Source organism: Ursus americanus, chromosome 6, assembly GCF_024610735.1.
Source record: "Ursus americanus isolate L20-20 chromosome 6, mUrsAme1.1.p, whole genome shotgun sequence".
Taxonomy (NCBI): Eukaryota; Metazoa; Chordata; class Mammalia; order Carnivora; family Ursidae; genus Ursus; species Ursus americanus.
The window spans coordinates 50,168,499-50,191,285 of NC_142132.1; the positions used below are offsets into that span (position 1 = coordinate 50,168,499).

General features: G+C 51.7%; 1 protein-coding gene and 1 pseudogene across 2 annotated transcripts; one reads left to right on the top strand and one right to left on the bottom strand.

Annotated features, from left to right (window-relative positions):
* Positions 1–10,406: 10,406 nt before the first annotated feature.
* Positions 10,407–18,183, bottom strand: LOC148109804 (uncharacterized; annotated as a pseudogene). Its single transcript, XR_015724889.1, has 2 exons — positions 18,051–18,183; positions 10,407–12,982 (listed from the first exon to the last, which is right to left on the bottom strand). The product of XR_015724889.1 is annotated as an uncharacterized LOC148109804 (transcript).
* Positions 18,184–18,462: 279 nt separating this feature from the next.
* On the top strand, positions 18,463–22,387 carry ZNF503 (zinc finger protein 503). Its single transcript, XM_045783393.2, has 2 exons — positions 18,463–19,209; positions 19,999–22,387. Exons 1-2 carry the CDS (start codon positions 18,907–18,909, stop codon positions 21,631–21,633), a joined length of 1,938 nt encoding a protein of 645 aa, XP_045639349.1. The 5' UTR covers positions 18,463–18,906; the 3' UTR covers positions 21,634–22,387.
* The last annotated feature ends 400 nt before the right edge of the window (positions 22,388–22,787 follow it).

Consider the following 22,787-nt stretch of genomic DNA (forward strand, 5'->3'; position numbering starts at 1 on the left):
TGGAGACGTTCTGCCATTTAGAGGTTGAAGAAACACCCCCCTCCCCCATTAAAATGTACAGGACTCAGCAAATGAGATTCTGATTCCACAGATGCAGCCCTAGCATGAATATTTTCTCAAGTACCCTCAGGTAGTTTGGACTGTGACCATCCAGGCTTGCTGCTTTAGAAATCATTTACTCCAACTACTGATTGAGGAAACTGAGGCCTAAGGCATGGAAGGACTTGCCCAAGGCCACCCAGCAAATGAGCAGTGGCCCCAGGCCAGAACTCTGATCTTCTGAAGAAAATAAATCGGGACTCATCCTACATCCCAGTAAGAAGAGGGTGAAGAGACTGGGGAAGAATGCCAGAAAGATGCCTTTTCACATCTAATCACTTCTTGTCACGTTGTAACCATTTTCCTCATACGGAGCCCCACACTGATGGATCAGAAATAACATTTTCAAAGTTATATCTTCAAGGAAATGGCTATTAATGTTCTTCCTCTGCTTTTAGAGTGCTGAGGAATACATATTAATTTTCTCTCTACTTATATTGCCTATTTGCAAATTGTATTCACTACCCAGTGCTCCAATTTGTCCTACCCCTGAAGAGATTATGATGAATAAATGTGTTCCTGGAAATAAAATAAAATAAAATAAAATACAAAATTTGTCACTGAGATTTATTTTTATAATTATTTACAGGGATTATTTTAGAATATATGGGGGGCAATAATAATAATGCACACAAGAGGGTTCTGGCATGATTTACCAGTATTAATTCAGAGTCTCTTCCCACCTCTCCGAAAGGAGCCCCAGCTCTCTCTGCAGCTCTGAGTCAGGGGCAAAGTAAGTCTCAGCTGCACCTGTACCCCCAGTACAAAAAGGCTGAGGGTCAGGTGAAGTGCTGGGCAAGTCCTGTCGTGGTCAGTGCCCTGGCCTGCAAGTCCTGGGTTCAAGACCTAGTTTTGCTATTATTTGCCAGGTGCGCATGGCTGAATCCTTTCACTCCTGAGGTCCTCGGTTTCCTTACATGAAAACTAACTGATCTAAGGAGCAATTTAAGATAAAAACACAAGTAAGTATGTTCATCTCCCCCCAAATAAGGAGAGAGAATGTGCTCATTAATAAAGACTTCTGGATACCTACTAGGTGTCAGGCACAGACAATAAGGAACAAGACAGATACAATCCTTATTCCCCTGGGGCTTATATTCTGGTGGGAGGACACAGGTAACAAGTAAATAAATAATTTCAAGCATGTGAAATGCACAATTTCAGGTAGCACTGACACATGCTATGAAGATAAAAGCAGACACTGTGAGGTGGGGGGGGGGCTAATTTGTATACAATGCCCAAGTTCTCTGCCAGCTGTTCAGAGCATTTCACCTGTGAAATCCCTGATTAGCAGAGCATGAGCCGGACTTTAGCCCTTCTCACAGATACACAAACCACGGGCCTTGGACAGCTACAGAGTATTCTGGGAAGGCTTCTCTAAGAGGAGCAACATTTGGGCTGAAATCTGAATAATAACATGGTGCCAACCATGAGACTTGGGAGAAGGATATTCCAAGTAGACGGAACAGCAAAGCCAAAAGCAATGAGTGTTCTCTGAGTTTCCTGTTGTTGTGTTGCCACTTTGCTCATACTTGAATGGTGAACTTGAGCTCCAGTGCTTCCCAGGGCATAGTGTTACTCCAGCCAGAAAGATGAGTATCGCTGGTATAGCCATGCCAGGCTTTGGATTGCTACTGAGCTCCAAAGCAGAGGTGGGCTGAAGCCTTGAGATGCTGCAGCTGCAAGCAGACGCATTCATGGGCACACACAGGTTCTTCAGCCCAGTAAAGCATCTGTGGTTTTCTTGGAGAAGAAAACAGGAAAGGATCACTGACCTTTATACATGACCTCACTGGCACAGACTCACAGACTCACAAAAGCACATAAACATGCGTAAGTGTATAGACACACAAAACACAGGACAATTTTGGACTCATGGATTCCATCTCATTGCTACAGTCTGAACTCTGAACCCCAATCTGGAACACACTCTGGTTTCCCATCTACTGCACTAGCTACCAGCGGCCAGTAAAGAATGCAGAAATTTTACACTGTCAGTACTTAGAACCCGGAGGGTTTATAGCTTGTGCTGAGGTACTGGAAATTCATTAATTCAATTCATTTATTCAAAAAATATTTATTGAGTGTCTGCTGTATACTTGACACTAATCTAAATTCTGGGGACATAGCAGTAGAGAAAACAAAGTTTCTATCCTTGTGGAGCTTACTTTCAGTGTGGGGAGAGATAATAAGCAAGTAAACACCAAATATGTTAGGTGGTGATAAGTGCTGTGGAGAACAATAGAGCACAGAAAAGGGATAAGAAGTCCCAGGGGGTAGATGGAGTGATCAGGGAAGGCCCCACTAAGAAAGTGATATTTAAGCCAAGTCCTGCAGGAAGCAAGGGAGAGCCAGATGCACATCTAGGGGGAAAACGTTCGGGGTGGCCAGAACATCAAGTGCAAAGGCCCTGAGACAGGAGAGTGCCTGGCAGGTTTGGGAAACAGGAAGGATGTCACAGTGGCTGGAGTGGAGTGAATGAGAAGGAGAATAATGCAAGTGAAATCAGGAGGCAGGGTATGGTGTGAGGAGGAGAAGCAGGTCATCTAAGGCCCGATAGACTAAGACTAGGAGTTGGCTTGTACTCCCAGGTGAGATGAGGAGTCTTAAGCAAAAGACCCATATTTTGTAAAGACCGCTGTGGCTACTGTATTGAGAATGGACCATGGAGAAGGAAGAGCAGAAACAGGGAAAGTAAACAGCAGACTATTATAGGACTCCTGGAGACAGTGAAGAGTGCCTACCTATATTTTGGAGATGATATCAACAGAATTTCCTGTTGGATTGGACATGGAGAGTATGAGAAACACAGGAGACAAGAGTAACTCCAAGGCTCTGACCTGAGCAACTGGAAGAATGAAGTTGTCACACGGAAATGGATGAGCAAGTTAGGGGACTGAGGGATCAGGGAATCGCTTTTGGACCTAAGAAGTTTGGAATGACTTTAAGATGTACAAGCAGAAAGGTCAAGGAGGCAGTCCACATATGAATGTAGACCTAAGGAAGCAGATAAGAACAAGAGTTGAAAATTTAGGAGTCCTCAGTTCTTAGATGGCATTTAAAGCCACAAGACAGGATGAAAAAGATCTGACGATTGGGTCCTAAGCACTGACAGTGAGAGGTCCAGGAGAAGGGGAGGAACCACAGAGGCTGAGAATGAGCAGCTGCAGTGGTAAGGAAGAACCAAAAGCAAGTCAGACTCTGGAAGCCAAGAAAAAAGTGATTAAAAAAAAAAAAATGGGGTTCTAACATAATGACCAATTCAGCCAAGGACCACCAGGGGATGCTGAAAGAATGGGGTGAACAGGAAAGTCGCATGGAAATTCACAGATTATCTATAAATTACAAAGGGGAAAATGTACCTTTAGAGTGGAGCGATCTGGTGGTCACAACCCTACCCAAGAACCCAAACTTAGCATCTCCAAGGGTAAGAAAATCTGATAATATGGGCCTTTGATGTGATGCAATGGGAAGTGCACACTACTTACATGCTATTCTTGCCAAAAAGTTTAACCAGAATCTACTCCTGAGGAAAAAGACAAATCTAGAAAGTGAAACATTCTTCAAGACAACTGAGCTACACTGTCCAAAATGTCAATGTCATGGGGGAAAAAAAAACCAGGAAGGAATGTGTTAGATAAAAATGGACTGAAGAAACATGACAACCAAGAGCAGTGCATGAGTTTTTATTGGATACTGAAACTAGGGAAAAGAAAAACAGCTAAAAAGACATTTTAGGGACAATCAGAAATTATTTACATTTGAACCATCTGGTGATGTTACTGATGATATTAAATTAATATTACTTTTCGTAGGTGCACTAATTGTATTGTGGTTTAATAAGGGAATGTTCTTTTCCTTAGGAGATGCAAGATGAAGAAATTAGGGGTAAACATCAAGTTGCCTACAGCTTTCAAATGGTTCAGAAAAAAATAATGTGTGTATGGAAGAGAGAGAGTGAGCATGCCAACACGGTAACACGTTAACAGCTGAAAAGTCTAAGTGAAGGGAAAGGGCATTCATTATCTTGTTCTTTAATTTTTTTTATAAGTTTGAAAAATTCTATAAATAAAATACTAAGGAATAAGAGGAAAAAAGAGTGACCAATTTGTCCAGTGCTATTCAAGGTCAAGTAAATTGAGGACAAAGAATTAACCACTGGATTTAATAGCAGGGAAGTCATTGGTGACATTGAAGACAGGAAGAGAGCAAAAGAGGCAGGCCGGGGCCAGACCATAAAGACCTACATAGGCCGCACTTTGAGCACAATGGGAGTAAAGTGGTTACATTCGTGTTTTAGGGCAACAGACCTGACAATTGTAGGAAGATCGATCAGAAGAGGAGAATAGGGGGGCGCCTGGGTGGCACAGCGGTTAAGCGTCTGCCTTCGGCTCAGGGCGTGATCCCGGCATTATGGGATCGAGCCCCACATCAGGCTCCTCTGCTATGAGCCTGCTTCTTCCTCTCCCACTCCCCCTGCTTGTGTTCCCTCTCTCGCTGGCTGTCTCTATCTCTGTCTAATAAATAAATAAAATATTAAAAAAAAAAAAAGAAGAGGAGAGTAGGGTCAGAAAAATGTCCTCATAGACTCTGAAAGTACACCTGACCCCCTTCACAGCCTGAAGAGAGAGACTACAAAGAGATTGCAGCCCAACTGTCAGGACTTGATGTCTGTTTGCGAGACAAGGATGGAGAAGCCAAGATGGTACCACTCACCAAAATACCACATTGCGGGGTGGGAGACCTGATACAATTAAAAAGTCCATATGCACTGTGCCCTCCTATAGAAGCAGCAGCCGATAGGATGCTCTAGGACCAACAGCAGCATGTGACAATGTAAATGCAGCACATTTGAGGACCTGCTGAGTCATTCTCTCACCGCACTCAGTGTATCTGACATCTGAGCCAAGTTCAATGTGCTGGGAGCCTTGACTTTGGGTGTGACAGTGGCCTGGTGGTGCCTCTGTTCATAAAGTCTCACCCTGGGAATCCCTCTCCCCATAACCCATTCCAACTCCTGCTTGCCCTCGTTGACAAGCTTTCTCCAGTGCTCCAGCCCTCAGCGACTGCTCCAGGGTCTGAAACATCATTGCAAAGACTCTCACACATGCCGGGCATTGATTCTTGCTATAGGGTGTTGTTATGTACGTTTATATCTGTCCTAACTAGGGGGACAACTCCTTGTAGTAGAGAACCCAGTTTATATCTTAAAATAGTCTCAGCTTTGCCCAGAATAGGTGATCTATAAACTGAAGAACAGGGGAAGAGAGGAAGGAGGAAGATGAAGGCCACAGCTTCACACTCCCCCTAAAAGCTCACCATGTTTGACTCCACGCCATGGGATCACTTCTCACTCCTATAGGTTGGAGTGGAGTTACTTAGAGGCCATTGCTTTCAAGCCCCCCAGTTCCTGAGTTAGAACCCCTGGTAAGAAGCCTCCCTGAACAGCCTACGGTGCTCTCTCCTGAAGCTGTTTGCAGTAAGTGACTCACCCAATTAAGAGCATCTACATAACAAAGCCTCACCGGGCTGCAGAGGTCACAGAGACTGTGAAGTGTGTCTTTAGCGTGTGCAGCAGAGAAGGTTCACTAATTACCAGTCATTTCCACCCCTCAAGAGCCTGTCAGCCTTTGAGATGAAGGGGATAAAAGAATCCCCAAATTCCCACCCCACACCAATCATTTCTCCCTCCCCAACCCTCCCCTGCATTTCAAACCTGTGACTAATAAGTGCCAGGGATGGGCCTCTGCCCACCTGGCTCAGAGAAGGAAGGAGAAAAAAGAAGTTGCTTTGATTGGGAGCATTTTTCAGTAAAAGAGAACTGGGAGGAGCAAGGAAGCAAGGAGAGTTCTGGAGGCACTGCAGTATTGTCTCCATTAAGCAAGCAAACAAACAAAAGTATCGTCTTTTCCCCATTTATAAAGGCAACAAATGCTTGCAGTAGAACCTACAGGTGAACAAGAAGAAAGTTAAAATCACCCACCATCTCATTCCTCAGGTGACCAGTGGTTGGTTACACAGACACCCTTGCAGCCTGCATTCTAGGTGACATGCATTAACTGGGGGTGTGTGCATGTCCTTACTCTTTCATAACCAGTTTTATTCATTTAATGATACATCTCCAATACCTCTCCCCATGGACACATGGAAAGAATGTTAGGGCTGGCAGGGATGCTGAACTGGGCTGACAGAAAGGTGAGCTTGGACATGAGAGCATGAGAGGAAGGCATTGCCAGAATTTCGGAAACCTGAAGGAGGCCATTGTGAGGCAGACAAGAGCACTGACCTTTGGGACTTGGGCAAATGACTTCCTCTCCACAAACCTGTTTCCTCATCTGTAAAATGGGAATAATAGCCCATGCCTTCTAGGACTGTTGTGAGGATTAAAAGAAATCATGGAAAGGACTATACAGTCCTTGGAGGCATTGGATATTTTATTACTCATTTTAATAAGTGTTCACTCATGCTTACTTTAACTTAGCCCTCTGCTAGTCTGAGTTAGGAATATAAAGAAAGCATCTGGTTAGGCCTGGAGGCTCTTAAAATCTAATTGGGAACTTACACACACACACACACACGCACACACACACACACACACACACAAAGTAAAGCAATATGAATTTAAATAGCTAATGAAAGATATCAATTAGTAAATAATTAAGTGTCAGATGAGTGGCACCGACAACACCCCAGGGGTTCAGAGGTAAGAAAGAACACAGGGGGATCATTATCGTCATCACTTTGAGCACTTTCTATATGCCAGACACATGTATTGTCTCATTTAACTTACCCATTGACCCAAGAGATAAGTACCATTATTACATCCATTTTGCACAGGAGGAAAGTGAGACTTCAGAGGGGTTAAGAACCTTGCCCCAAGTCACACATCTAGGAAATGTGCCAGTATTGCTCTTTGGAACCAAGCAGTTGGACCCCAGAGCCCACCATGCGCTGAAGGCACTATGATCTACTCAAATGGCAATAAGGGAGAGGAAGCTGAGCCCTGAGCTGATGGTAGAAGAGGGAGGATGTGGCCCCTTCAGCTTTTGTGTTTGGAAGCAGGCCCTACATTACAACAAACAGGAAGGAGATTCAGATAATAGGCAGACAAAAAAGGTAAAAACAAACAAACAAAAGCATGTGTCCACTGTACAATAGTTTACAGCCACACTGAGGGTTAAAGTTATGACCAGACCTACCTCCAAGAGACTCTTGGCTACTTGGCTATTCTACAGTACTATCCTCCAAAAATGTTTGAAGGCAAGTCTCTAATAGCTTTCTCTAACTTTTTTGGACCCCTGTGGTTGCCAAAGGGGGTGGGTAAAAGATATGCTTGGCTGCAAATATAAAAATCCCCAATGTCACTGACCTGAACAAATAGGTATTTAATTTTTCTACTATAACAAAAATTTGGAGGTGGCTGATTACTGGAGATGGCTCAGTGTCCCAGTGATGTCACGATTAAGTGTCTCTCTGCCATTCTCCTGGACTTTTCCTCATGATCACAGGTGGCTGCTACAGTTGTAGATATTATATCCAAGTTCATAGAAGGAATAAAAGAGAAAGAGGGGACGGGGACGTATCGAAACATCTGCATCATCTCCTTTGATCAGGAAAACCAGAGTGTTTCCCAAGGCTTCCCCTCCAGCTTTGCCACCTCCATACTTCTACTTGTGTCTCCTTTGCAAAACTGGGTCATTTGACCATCCCTAGCTACAAGGATTAGGAGAAATGAAAATAGGATTGTCATGATTGGTGTAGACACTGGGCCCGGCACATTGCTACAATGGAAAGCTTAGGAAAAAGGAGGAAAGTGGATATTGAGCCACAAATCTCAATTCTGGGCTCAGACTTGGGCATTGCAGGATTGGAAGGTGGATACACAAGCACGGGGACAAGGGACTTCCAGGAAGAGATGACACAAGGAACGGGACAACACAGGGCAAGTCGTGAGAACAAAGAAATTAGACTAGGCTGGGTATAGGCAGCTGCACTTTTGTAATCTATCCTATGGAAATAAAATCACTGATCACAAGGATATAAACTCAAGAAATTTGGTTAGTGAAAAAAAAACCTGATAACAACCTTTATGACGATCAATAGAGGAATGGTTGAATAAGTGGGTATCTTCATTCTAAGGAATACTATGCAGCTAAAAATAAATAAATAAATAAATAAATAAATAATCTCTATATCTATAGACCCATTTGTTATCGAGAAAGAATGAGGAACAGATGACTCCAATATATTCATTGTTTGTACAAACAAGCAATAACATATGTGAGCATAGTTTATATGAGCATGGTGAGTGCGGAGAAAGGGATAGAAGTTACATCCCAGCTGTACGTTCTGGATATCTCAGGAAACTGGGTGGGAAATAGGGAGATGATGGGTGAGATCATAAAGTTTGTCTTTATATATCTTTGAGTGCTTTACTGTTTGAAGTGAACATGTTTCTTTCATAATTTTGTGATGCAACTTAAAATTTTTTAGAAGTAGCTTAGAACCAGATTATGAAGAAGCAAGCGTTTCATGTGGACAATGCGGAGCCACTGAAGATTTCATGAAGATGGAGGCAACAGAATGATGTGATCAAGAAAATTAACCTAGCAGGAGTATGTATAATGGATTGGAGGCAAGAGAGGCTGAGAATGAACAATTAGAAGGTTCTTGTAGCAGCAGCTCAGTCAAGAGCTAATAAGGTACTAACTATAATAGCTATAATATGTGAAGTGAGGAAGATGAAAGGGAGCGCTAGCTGCAGCCTTAGGATATACATGCCTGAATGGTGGGAGGGGTGGTCATGGGAGGGGCGGTGTTTTCCATTCACCCGTGTCAACTAGCACATCTTGTACTTTGAAAACCTGAATAAATGGCTGGAAAACCATAGATATTTCTCTTCTCCAACCTCCTCGAGCATTCACTTATTTGATATTTACAACATATAGTTTCAAAATAATACTTTCATGAGCTTTTTTTTTAATCCCCCTTATTAAACTGAAAACATCTTAGGATATGAGACCATAGAGAATACTTACTGGTGGCCCCCCAAAGTGCAATGAACCCCAAAAGTTATTATTCATCCATTTAGCACAGTTGATGGTACATACAAATATTCGTTTCTTCATTCATTCCTTGAAGAAATGGCCTGTCTGTGCCCCCTTGGAGTTACCTTCCAGTGAAGGGGACAGTCTCTCAACATGACAGTGTGGTAAGTGCTCTGAGAGAAGGTTACAGGGTTACTAACTCAGTACCAAGTGGGAGGGTGCAGGGAAGTGGTGTGTAAGCTGAGATTAAAAAAAAAAAGTAGGCCATTCCAGATAGTAAGAAAGGCATTAGCGAAGTCCTGAGGGAGGGAGTAAAATGGCACATTTGAGTAACCAGAAGGCAGACATTGATTCCAGGAGCTCAGGGTGAGGGGAAGTAGGAGACACAGAGGCAGAAAGGCAAGCTGAGGCAAATCAAGCCTCAGAGACCTGCCAGCCATGGGCTCAACTTGATCCTAAGAACAATGAGAACCTTGGCTTTTGAGCAGAAGAGAAACATAGAGTGATATGTTTTTTAAAAGATCGTTCTGGTTTGGGCAGGGACTACAGGGAAGCAAGAGGGGTTGCTCACTAGTCTGGTTTCCCCATCAGTCTGGGAGCTGCTGGGGGCTGAGCTGAACCCATCACGTGTATACTTTTTGCCACCTCTGTGCATGTCCAGCTCAGCAAGACCTCAGCTGCTCAGTAATTGAAATCTCTCCCGGCAGCCGCCAAGATAAGGAAAGGTGCAAGGATCTTAAAATCTAATTGGGAACTTCCCCCATGGGAACTTCCCCCATAGGTCAGTAAAATCCCAGCCAGATTCCCCCAGAGTGATGGATTGGAGACGCTGAGGATCTAAAGAAAAGAAGGGATAAGGATATGGATGAAATGGGAGTGAGACAAGGCCAATCTCTTGGCTCCGTACATACCTCAATCTCTTTGTCTATGAAACAGGGCATTCATGGTACTTACTTCAGAGACTTGCTTGCTGTGAGGACATAATTCATACACAGTTCTTAGATAGTTTCTGGCATAAACCAAACACTCAAAAAGTGTTAACTTTTGTTCTTGTTCTTCCTGAAAGATGGGTGGGACCCCATGATCACGGATACGTATTCCCTACTGTCTGAGGAGGACGACCGGTCGGATTCCAGAAAATGTTTGAGAGCCCCTGGGCCAGGCAAGTCTCGGGACTATCAAGAGACCAAAGTTTGACAAAGTCTTTACGTGCGAGTTTGGGCCGAGGTTGTTAGTGTGCATGTACTTAGTTCCTGTGATTTAAAAGTCGTAAAACAGAACGCCGAAGCGGGGAAAAAGGAGCAGCCACTGGACTCCCGCGAAGATGCGGACCTTAGATCTAGCTGCCCTGCCAGCGGAGGCGGAGCCTGACGAGCTGGGGGCGGGCCGGCGCCGCGGAGGGGCGGGGCCGGCGCCGTAGCTCGCGGCCCCGTAGCTCGCGGCCCCGCCCCCAGCGGAAGTGCCTCCGGGCCCGCCCCTCCCTTGCGATGCCGGTTCCCCTGGCCGGTTCCCAGGCCGGTTCTCCTCGGCGCAATTCGGCTCCTAGAGGGAGTTCGGTCAGGGCCCCAACGCCTGGTCCGAAGAGGAGGACCCGGGTCTGCGTATCTGGCTGTGTCGGGCAGTGCTCTGTCCCTCCCACTCCCCAGTCCTCCTTTTCATTCCTCTGTTAGCAGCGCGGCCGCAGGCGCCGCGGGGAACCGCTCAGGTAAAGACTCGGCTACTGAGGACGCAGGTGTGGGTGCCTGCCTGGCTGGACGGGCAAGGGAGAGGCTGATGGCACGTGCCCAGCTTTTTTCCAAAGCGATTGTATTCACAGTGGGGCTCGGGGTGGGCGGACGCGGACCCCAGGAGCGCTGCATTGCATTGGGGAAGCAGAGGGGGCGGGACTGAAGCCCCCAGAGCCTGAGAGCCGGATCATTTGTGTCCCCGCGTTTTGCGCAGGCTCTGTTGTGCTTGGGAGGTGGTGAACTGGTTGGGTCCGGGCTGCAGCTCTGGAGGGTTATCTCCCACCCACTCCCCGCGGTGACTGGGGTCTGACAGTCGCTCTTCCCGGGCGCGCACAATCTGAGGTTTGCAGAATGAAAATCAATAAAATCAATGCAAATGCAAAGAACACGAAACATGTTGGGTTGTAATTATTTGCGTTTGTTAAATTCTTTTATTAAAAAAAAAAACATTTTCTTCTTGGAAAAGGTAGCTTTGGCTCGGATCAGGGCCTCGGAGAGGGACGCAAAAGCCCCCGGATCTCCCCGCAGGGGACGGGGTGGGGGGGCCTGTCCTCGGCCCCAAGCCGCTCAAACTTCCCGGAGCGACAGTGCTCGGTCCAGCGGCGGGAGTGGAGCCCCTGGAGCGCTGGGCTTCCGGATAAGGCTTTCCCCCTAGCCTTATTGTCCTCACTTTAAGGAGATGCACCACCCCCTCCATCCGCATTTCCCCGGTTCACCACCTCCACGCCACGGGGGCCGTGCCTCCTCCCCTCCCCCCCGAGCTCTCCCCGGCGCTTTAAATAATGATATTTGCATGCAGGGAGCGATTCATAAATATGTCAGGGCCGGTGAAATATAGGCAACATTTCAAACTTTCTATTTAAAAAACATGAATTATGGCCGCGGAAAATGTGTTCCCATTTAAAGGCGATACGAAGTATTTGGTGTCTCGTCCCCGGGCCCATCCATCACGCAGACAATAAAGAGAGTTTTTCGCCCTGACACCCGCGATTTATGGGCGCCCTTCTCTGCCCTCATCACTCACCCGCCGCGGCCGGCCCGGCGACAGGCCCCGCGGAGAGACCGGCAGCCGCCCCCCCACCCCCGCGCTGGCCCGCGCGCGCACTTTGCGCCCTGGCCAGCCCCCCAAGACTGCCGCTCCCAGGGGGGAAGCGCCCGCTCCAAGGAGTTGGGAGGTCGGCGGTGATGGTCTAGGCAGCCAAGCAGGAGCTGAAACCAAACTCTTCCTCTCACCTCGGTTCAAGCCTCTCTTAGGACTGGGGCTGAGCGCGCCAAGGAGCGGCCTTGCGGGCCGGCTCAGCGTCCGGGCCTCGCCAGCCAACCGCTGCGCTGCGCTTGTGGGTTTCCAGCGCAGACTGCGGGAGGTTATTTACGCGCGGGTTCGAGGTGAGGGGAGAGGACTGGGCTGGGGACTCCCCAAGCCGATTTCTAGGCATTCCGCCCCGGGAATGCCGAGCTGGTTCCCAGCTTTCTTGAACCCTGCCGGGCGGACGCTTCTGGGCAAAGCTTTTTCTGCAACTTTTACAACGCTTCCTTCTCCCTGGTGCGATCCCCACAAACACATCCTGGGAGTCCGCTACACATTGGAAACTATTTTTACGGACTGGGGCCGAGGAGTTGGCAAGAAATAAGGAAGGGGAGGCGCCTTCCCTAGCCTTTCGCCTAGGGCCAGGATCAGCCGCCCAAGCCTTCTTCGCCCACCGCCCCACCTTGCGCGCGCACACACTAGCGCTCCGTCCTAAGTCGCCACCGAATCGTTGTGGCAAAGTTGCGTCGAAGAAAGTTTGGGCTTCATTTGCCGCGGAATTTGCTTTCAGTTTTCGCCGCGGGCGGACTCGGCCCGGCTGGCTTCCGAAGCACCACCAGAGGTGGGGGCTGCCGGGCACTGTGGGGCAGCAAGGAGCCGCTCCCGGCCTGAGGGCGCTGATAGTCCAGCCTCCTTCGGAGGCCGGACCTACAAGCCTCACGAGCACCAGCAGCCACCTCCCATCCCGTGCTGGGCCGATGCGTCTTCGTACACTCGAACCGGGAGCCGTTTCCTGCCGGATGCCTGAGAGCTGAATTTATTCGGAAACAGGCAGCGCAAACCGCAGAGAAATCCCGTCGATTCTAAAAATGACAAGGTTGAATTTATTAGATCAAGATTCATGTGTAAGTGCAGGGAGATGAACATTATACAAACAGCTCCACGTCCAGTGTGAACGGAAGATCGCTTCCGGTTTCAAGGGCATGTAACGTAACATTTGAATATTTAGATCTATAAAGGGATATAAAACATTAAATTCTTGGTGTGTGCACATACAGCTAAGTTGGAAAAATTCTAGAGCAAGTGTTTTGTTTTTTTGTTTTGTTTTGTTTTGTTTTGTTTTACAGCTCCTGCTTGAGTGCAATTCGGGCTCGAGATAGCCTTATGTCCAAATAACCACCCAGCGAATATTTCCTATAACCAGTGAGTTTTGCTACGTTGAAGGGTGCACTATGTGTACCACTTTAAATATCTGCGCTGTCGCAGAGGTGAAATAAATACATTTAAGAAGAGCAGTCACACAGATAATTGAACTGCATTGCTACAATATTTCCGGGTATGGAAATAAATATTACTACCAGGTCGGCTGTGGAAGGTGTGCACAAATAGGAGGGCTTTTAAGAACCCGGGGTGGGAGCCACGGGTCCTGCAGCTCTGGGATAGAATAGGCTCTATTCGATACCCTCGACCTCGGACCACGCCGTGACAGCTGGGAGAGGCTCGGCCCGGACGGCCAACACTGCCTTCCCTCAGGGTTCTCCCGGATACACGCTCGGAGGGGGCGACTTCACCAGGCGCTGAACCTGGCATTTGGGGTAATAGGACCTGGGGTCATGCCGGCAAACCTTCCCCCTTAGCTACTTCGACGATCCCACAGTCCTAGCTCCACTGGGCTCGGGCAGCGGCCATTTGGGCCTATCAATCTGGAGCAAGAGCTCGGAAAAGATCGGGTCGCGCTTGGTTCCAAGGTGTCTCAAAGCGCAAAGCTGGAGGACACCGGAGAAGGCCACGATTTCGCGGCTGTGCGGAATCTGGGCCCCACCCGACCCGGGGAGCGCCAGTTTGAAGCCGTAGAAGTGATTATCTGACTGCATTTACTTATTGTTAGGCACCCCCTCACATCCTCAGTGTTGAAGCCCAGATGCCCCGAGGGTCCCCACCACATATTTGCAAAGCTCAGGCAACACCGAGAGAGAGAGAGGGAGAGAGAGAGAGAGAGAGAGAGAGAGAGAGGTCAGCGAAGTTGCAGCTGTGAAATTCCAAGGCCAAATACTTATTCTAGAATAGGGTGCTTGCAAACGTCCAACCATCACACTGCCCTGGTCCTTTCTTCTCACCCCTCCAAACGCACCCAACCCTGTCACAGTCGCAGAGCTTCTGAGAGCCCCTGCTTGGGGAGAAATTAGGCAGGACTTTGTCAGGAGTTCCTGGGAATTGCACACACTCCTGAGGCAGCCCTGCCGCAGAAAAATAACCCGGACCCTGAGAATGCCCTGCTTCAGAGAGTGTGACTGCGCCGAAGTGATATATACGGTATACCGAGTGGAGGGAGAGGGAATAGGAAATACTCCCTGTCAAACAGGAAAAGGGGGAAATGAAGAGGAGGAAAAAAGAATAAAATGGTTAGGGAGTCTAGAAAGAAGCGGGTGAGGAAACAAAAAAGAGAAGCGGGGGTGAGAAAAAGCCAGGAGAGGCGAGCCGAAAAGAGTACAGGCCACGGCGAGGCCCTGGGACCAGGCCAGACCGTGGCTCCAGCAGGCCCGGTGCCACCGCAGGCCGGAGAAGAGCTGAGGGCCGCCCGAGACCGTCCCCCACCAGCCCTGCGAATCTGGGCCCCGCTCCCAGTCCGGAGAGGCGGGCCTAGGTCCAGCGGCCTCGGCCAGTTCTTACTCCCCCCTCCCGGGAGACCACAAGGCGGGGCGGGACCGTGGTGGGGAGGCCCCCAGGGGCGCGCGCCAGTCCCGGACTGTTTGGGCGCTCTGGGCCAGGCTTTCCAGCTCGCCGGGCCTGACCTGTCAGGCGGATTATCTTCGAGGGAGATTAATAGGGGAGGCGGGCTGCAATAATAATCGTTTTGTTTGATGTGACAACTCTGATAGGCGTTGATTTACTTACAAACTGATAGGCTTTTAATTGAGCGCCTCCGCCGAGCCCGAGATGAAAGGGAAGCGGCGGTGAAAGGCGGCCCGCCTGCCCTCCGGCCTCAATACTGATTAGCCATCTCGACAGTGAATAGTTCAAGGCATTTTCAAACTTTTTTCCTCAGCTCTCTCGCCTTCCTTCTCCTCCCACCCCCTCCTCAAATATCTGCCATGCCCACTCCTTTTTTAGAGAAAACAAATCATTTACACTGTGTGCAAATAAAATCCGCAGGACATCCACGCCAACCGCCGCTGGGGTTGGAGGCTTTAGGCCTAGTGTGGAGTAATTAATAACTCCCCCACCCTCAAGGCCTGCAAGGCCTTCAGGGATTTGGCCTCCCGGGAGAGGTGCGCAGGCTCGGATGCTGACGCCTGCGGAAAGCCGGGACGCGCAGGCCCCCAGGCGCCCCCGTGCGCTCGGACCTTCCGAGTTGGGGTTTGCGAAGAGTGAACGCATGCGGACCGCGACCCGCGCGCGCACCGCACGGCGCAGGCCTGCGAGCGTGTGCCGCACACCGAGGCACGCCCATTCTGGGGCACGCGGGGCTCACTCTCTGGTTCCCCCAGGCTTTAGGTGCTGGAGTTGCCGCCCCTGAGCCGCCCGGTGTAAAGAAAAAGCTGCTGGAATTCCAGGAGAGGGAAAGAACTGAGTCTGGAGACTGGGGGTCTGTCGGGGTGGGGGGCGAGAGGAGACGCCCGCTGGCACCTCTAGCTTCGGATGCCGCCCCCAGCATGCAGTGTCCGGGCCTCGCGAGGAGGCTGCGGGGACGCGCGACTCACGGCTGGGCTCGCGAAGCTGGGAACTCCACAGTTGATCCCTGCCGGCACCTCGACAGCCGCGCACTCAATGACACAGACACTAACACACCCGCAGGACACAAGCGGCCTCCACCACACGCTGCCCTGCAGAGACAGCTCAGGACTGTCCTGCCCTCAGAAACAGGCATCTGGGACTCGCTCCCCAAAGATTATTCAATCTTCACAACGTCGCGTGTGGCCTCACCACCGTCTCACGGACTCACCTGCCTCACCTCCGCACAGACACCAAATCCCCTTGAACGAAGGTGTGTTCTTACACCTATACACACGCACACCGACAAACAGCAGCCCAAAATACACACTTCCCTCTTCTCCAAATTATCTTTAGTCAAGTTACAGTCTCATCAAGTTTACCAACCTAAAGAGTCAAGGGATAAGATTAAAACACAGGAAAAGAATGCCTATGAGAAAATTCTAAAACTCACCCCAGAAAGTTCTCGGTACCTGTGTGGAGTGGAAGAGAGACAAAGGGGGGGGTGAGAGAGGAGAAGGCGAGCCTGCGGAGGGCAGGTCCCAGACTCGACCCCCGCGGTACGGGGCTCAGCGCCGAAGGAAATCGGGTCGCTAGACCCGGCCCCTGCCCCCCTCGCGGGTACAGACTGGCTCCTGGCTCCCCGCACTCCCTGCCCTACCATTTATCAAAGGACTTGACAACAAAAGAAGAGCCGGGGCGGAAAAGTGGGGGAGGGGAGATTCAAAGTCTTCCAAGTCCTTCCGAGGAAGGGGTTGTGTCCTCCTATTGCCCCCTTCCAGTTTCTGCGAGTTTCTGGAGGCAACCTCCGAACTCGCTCCGAACGCTACCAAGCACTGACAACACACACAGCGGCACAGACGTACATAGACACTTGTGCACCCAGCTCCAGGTACACAGAGGCACGCACAGCGCCTCCCCTCTTCCTTCCAAACCGCCCGAGTGACGGTGCAAGTCAAGGGGAACACGGCAGTCCCGCTCCGCTTCCCTGAAAGACCCAAGTTCCTACAGGCAGCTGCCCCCTCCCTCTCTCGCTCCTTCCCTTTGCTTTCCCAACGCAGGTCAGTCCCGGCTTGGCGTTCCTATAAATTCGAGTGAGCAGCCCAGAGCAACCCCGGCTGCCAAACCTGCGGGGATACCGCAGGGTGGGAGAGGACTGGAGAGGGGACCTGAGTCAGCTTGAGACGTCTCCACCGTACACCCATGGCCAGGCCTCTTCGCAGCCTCTCAGCCCTAGGCACGATCCGAAGGGAGATCAAAGAATTAAGTCGGGGAGGAGGTACCCCACCACTGACCTCCAGGACTCAAAATTACGTTGTGGTGTGGCTCTTAGAAAGAAGTGAGTTTGGGGCCGGGGCACTACGAAGGGTGGGGTCCGCGGCAGGCTAGCAGCCTGACATCCTCATGCTCCCGAGGGACTACCCTGCGGACAAAAATATCTCCCATCTTAGACGTCGCCGTCGCCCGTCTCGGGTACCCGGGGCAGCTCCTCCCTCCGCGGCCCCAACAGACTGAAGTCCCAGAGGTAGAAAGGTGTATCTTTCTTCCACATCGAGAGAGGCGAGGCGCACACCTCTGGCCTGTGCAACCCTCTCAGCGCCCTGGGCACACCTGCGCACTTTACTCTCACTATTCATTTTCCTAACACAGAGAGCCTCTTTTCCTCTCTTTCATTCTTTTTCTTAGAGCCACCCCCACCCCATCTCAAGAGGCTGCTCCTCTTTCCCCCTCCGCTGGCTCCCCCTTGGTCTCTTCCTTACTCTCCATCTCTCTCTCTCTCTTTTTCCCTTCAAGTCGCACCCGCCTTGTAATCAGCAACAAAAGCTGACATAAATCACGGGCGGATTGACAAGAGCTGACAAATAACTGATTGATTGCGGTCGAGGAACATTGACAATTGATGGAGGGGTGGAGATGCCCAAAGAACTGAGGAGAGGGGGAGAGAGGAGAAGAGAGGGTAGCAGGGGAGAGTAAGAAAGGGGGGGGGCAGAAGACTGAGTGTGAAACAGAGGAAACATGTGACCCCCGCTCCAGCCCCAATCTGCGCGTCCCCGAGAGTCACGTGGCTGGGAAGGGCTGGGAGCCCCGCGCAAAGCCGGGAGAAGAGCTGCCGCCGCCTCCGCTGCCCACCTAGCTTCTGGTTTCTCCGCTACCAAATCTCCGGGAAATCTAAGCGGGCGGGCGGACTTCCTCCGTCACCCGCTCCGCACCTTTCCTTACCCTGGCGGCCGCGCCGCGAGAGATTTCAATTACTGAGCGAGACAGAATATTTGGTGTGTGGGTCCCCTGTGCGCCCCTGGAGTTGATAGTCCGGCCGTTGTCCAGACTCCCGCCGTTGCTCCTTCTGGTCACCCCCTCAATCTGTTTCTCATACGCACCCTCCTGCAAAAAGAAGGCTTCAGTTTATTTTCGAGCCAGGGAAAGGAAGGACGACGAGGAAGAAAAAAGAGGGAGGCGGCAGATAGGAAACGCAGAATAAATGTCCAGCTCGTCCTCGGAGCGAAATCGAGGGAGGGGACACGCGGGAGGGGGGCGGTGAAGAAGGAGCTGCCCATTAAAACCAGCGCTGAGAGTCCTGGCGGCGGCGGCGGCGGCGGCGGCGGCGGCGGCGGCGCGGGACGCGTCACATCCCCTTGACCCTCCAATCACCTCGGGCTCCCATTTGATTGGAAGGCGGCAAAGGCTTTAATCTCCCCCTCTGTGCAGCTGCTTTTGAAGTGAGTTTCCTCGCCAGAGCCCCGGCTGGACAGGCAGCGGCTCACATCGCCAAGCGCAGCGCCAGCGCCGGGTCGCGAGTGCGCAGCGCAGGGGCACAGCCCGAGGCGGACACGGCGAGCCACCCGGCACTCCCACAGTCCGGCCGGCTCCTCCCGCTCGGCCACGGCACCGCTGCGGGCCACCCAGGATTATTCGCTTCTGGCTCCAGGCGCCGAGAAGGCGCGCTGGGTGCCCGTGGCCGCCGCGCCAGCTCCTCCTCCTCCTACTGCTTCTGCTCCCCGGGCGAGCGCGCAGCCCGGAGCCCGCCCCGCGCCTCCCGGAGCCCTCCCCCCGCTGCTCCCATGCGTGCGGGTGGGTCATGAGCACAGCGCCCTCGCTTTCTGCCCTAAGAAGCAGTAAGCACAGCGGCGGCGGCGGCGGCAGCAGTGCGGACCCTGCCTGGACCAGCGCTCTCTCTGGAAATAGCTCCGTCCCCGGCCAAGGCTCGTCCCCGGCCGGCAGCACCAAGCCTTTTGTGCACGCTGTGCCCCCCTCTGATCCTCTCCGCCAGGCAAACCGCCTGCCCATCAAGGTGCTGAAGATGCTGACGGCACGGACTGGCCACATTTTGCACCCCGAGTACCTGCAGCCCCTGCCTTCCACTCCCGTCAGCCCCATCGAGGTAAGGACCCTCTCCCCGGTTCGCGCTGGGACCACCACCCTGGCTGCCGCTCCACCAGATTTCTTTCTCTCGGGATCTGGGGGTGGGAGTGGGGGGGGGTCAGAGTGATTCAGCTCCGGGATGGGGGAGAGCATAGTGCTCCCGAACCGTAAAACTAGGGCGGAAAGGGGGGAGGAGGTAGGATGGAGTATGAATGCTAGGGGACAAAGCAGCCAAAACTTATTTCTCTCTTTGGTATTAAAGCCCCAACCCCGACCCAGGCCCCCTCACTTTCGGCCCGGGAGACGGGCGGAAGTCCGAAATGCGGTTCCAAAGTCTCAGTCTTAAGGTTCCCCAGAAGCTGGTATTTGTACACAGCCTCTAAGGCGCCAACTGCCGAAGCCCTTACTCTGAAGAATGTGTGTGTGTGTGTGTGTGTGTGTGTGTGTGTGTGTGTGTGTGTGTGTGTATGGGGGGGTAAGGTATAGCTCTGGGTTTAGAAGTCAGAAACCAAAACATTTAGTGGGTATTTTAAAATATACAGTTAGCGCTTAGACAGGGCAGGAAATATCCTGATTTGGCAGGCGGGGGGGGGGGGGGAGGCTGCCGCCTTTCTCAAGGGCGAGTGTCTGTCTGTCTGTCTGTCCGTTTGGGGGGAGGTGAAGTGGTGCTGCCTAGAATTGCGCCTAGAACTGGGAGGATCTTCAATGACGGTTGCGGAAGGGCGTTTGAACCCTAGAAGCCAGGATTCTAAAGGGTTTCCCCTTCTTTCTCTTTGTGCTACCCCCAACCCCACGTCTGACCCCGCAGCTTGATGCCAAGAAGAGCCCGCTGGCGCTGTTGGCGCAAACATGCTCACAGATCGGGAAGCCCGACCCCTCGCCCTCTTCCAAACTCTCTTCTGTCGCCTCCAATGGGGGCGGTGCGGGCGGTGCCGGGAGCGGCACCGGGGGCGACAAGGACGCAAAGTCGGGCCCCCTCAAGCTGAGCGACATCGGCGTGGAGGACAAGTCGAGTTTCAAGCCGTACTCCAAACCCGGCTCGGATAAGAAGGAGCCGGGAGGCGGCGGCGGCGGAGGCGGTGGTGGCGGGGGCGGCGGCGGGGGGGTTTCAGCAGAGAAGTCCGGATTCCGGGTACCGAGCGCCACCTGCCAGCCATTCACGCCCAGGACAGGCAGCCCAAGCTCCAGCGCCTCGGCCTGCTCGCCAGGAGGCATGCTGCCTTCGGCCGGGGGCGGCCCAGAGGGCAAGGACGACAAGAAGGACCCCGACGTGGGCGGCGGCGGTGGCAACAGCAAGGGTTCCGGGGGTACCTCGGCCGAAGGGGGACCCGCGGGGTTGGCGCACGGCCGGATTAGCTGCGGCGGAGGGATTAATGTGGACGTAAACCAGCACCCAGATGGGGGCCCCGGGGGCAAGGCTCTAGGCTCAGACTGCGGCGGCTCATCGGGCTCCAGCTCCGGTTCAGGCCCCAGCGCGCCCACCTCCTCCTCAGTACTGGGCTCTGGGCTGGTGGCTCCGGTATCGCCCTACAAGCCGGGCCAGACAGTGTTCCCTCTGCCTCCCGCGGGCATGACCTATCCAGGCAGCCTGGCTGGGGCCTACGCTGGCTACCCGCCTCAATTCCTGCCACACGGCGTGGCACTTGACCCCACCAAGCCGGGCAGCCTGGTGGGGGCGCAACTGGCGGCGGCCGCGGCCGGCTCTCTGGGCTGCAGTAAGCCGGCTGGTTCCAGCCCCTTGGCCGGGGCGTCGCCGCCATCCGTGATGACAGCCAGTTTGTGCCGGGACCCGTACTGCCTCAGCTACCACTGCGCCAGCCACCTGGCAGGGGCAGCGGCAGCCAGCGCTTCCTGCGCTCACGATCCGGCCGCGGCGGCCGCGGCGCTCAAGTCAGGATACCCGCTGGTGTACCCCACGCACCCGCTGCACGGCGTGCACTCATCGCTAACAGCTGCCGCCGCTGCCGGCGCCACACCGCCCTCCCTGGCCGGCCACCCCCTCTACCCCTACGGCTTCATGCTCCCTAACGACCCGCTCCCCCACATCTGCAACTGGGTGTCGGCCAACGGGCCCTGCGACAAGCGCTTCGCCACGTCCGAAGAGCTGCTGAGCCACTTGCGGACCCATACGGCCTTCCCCGGGACAGACAAACTGCTGTCGGGCTACCCTAGCTCATCGTCTCTGGCCAGCGCCGCAGCGGCCGCCATGGCTTGCCACATGCACATCCCCACGTCGGGCGCTCCGGGCAGTCCCGGGACGCTGGCGCTGCGCAGCCCCCACCACGCGCTGGGACTCAGCAGCCGCTACCACCCCTACTCCAAGAGCCCGCTCCCCACACCCGGCGCTCCTGTGCCCGTGCCCGCCGCCACCGGACCCTACTACTCCCCCTACGCCCTCTACGGACAGAGACTGACCACGGCCTCGGCACTGGGGTATCAGTGAGGGCGGTGGGGAGGGTTAGCGAGGTAGAGAAAGGAGCAGGGGGGAGGGAGGAGCCGAGGGAGGGGTGGGAACAGGGCAGAGGCTACTGTCACCCGCGCGTGGGGATGACCCGGGCCAGGAAAGGAAAAATATATATACCGTATCTATCTACCCAAAACAGCGACGGAGACCCGGTGGGAAACTCCCCTTTCCCCCACCTCTTACCTCCCCACCCACCCAAACTTTATAAAAGTTGAAAAAATATCATTTGACTTTTTATAGAAAAAGAAGGAAAAATTAATTGAGAAAGTGTTCATCTGAGAACTGCATCGGTGGACACTAGTATTTATTTATGTTAGCTCCAAGCGGACCCGTGGTTCAAAAGTGCATTATTTAGTTTGAGCTCCGTAGGTAAAAAGGAGGAGGGGTAAAAAAAAAAAAATTAAATCTTGAGGGTAAAAATGTGGAAAACAAACCCTCCCGTCCCTTGTAGATTATAAATAAATACAAAACCGCCACAGAACTAGAGGTCTTCTCTTTAATGTTACTTTAAAATTGCTATTATTGTATTGTACGTTCTTATTTAATGTCTGATTGAAACACAAATTTACATGCATGTTTGTTACAAAAAATGAAAAAGCAAAACAAAACAAGTCACAATTTGTCAGCTCTGATTTCAAATTGCAATTATTTTTAAGGTGTATACCATCGAAAGAGAATGGGTATTTTTTTGTATGTATTCTGGAAGAAAACAAAAAAAAAAAAGGAAAAACAATTCTATTCCAAAACCTCATTTGCCTTATTTTGTTCTTTAAAAGGAACACAACTATTTTTAATTTTTAAGTCCACCCGCTGAGAAGGGGACAAGTAAGGTTTACGTCATGTACTAAAATAATAGACAATGTATCGCTTTAAAGATTAAAATTCCGTATATTTGATGTATTAAAAGGTTTTACTTCTTCTTCTTATCTTTTTTATTTTTTGGTTAAAGAGAAAGGAAGAGCATGGCAGTTTCGGCCGCAGTGGGTTCCCTGGGCCTCACGGCTGCTCCTACTTTCCAGGACCGTGGCTGCATTTCCTATTGTTTTTGTTGTGATTTTCAGGAAGAAGCAAAGGGCTGGCCAGTCGTGGGGTTGGCCTTGGGGAAAATATTTTTAAAACAGGGGATTTCACAA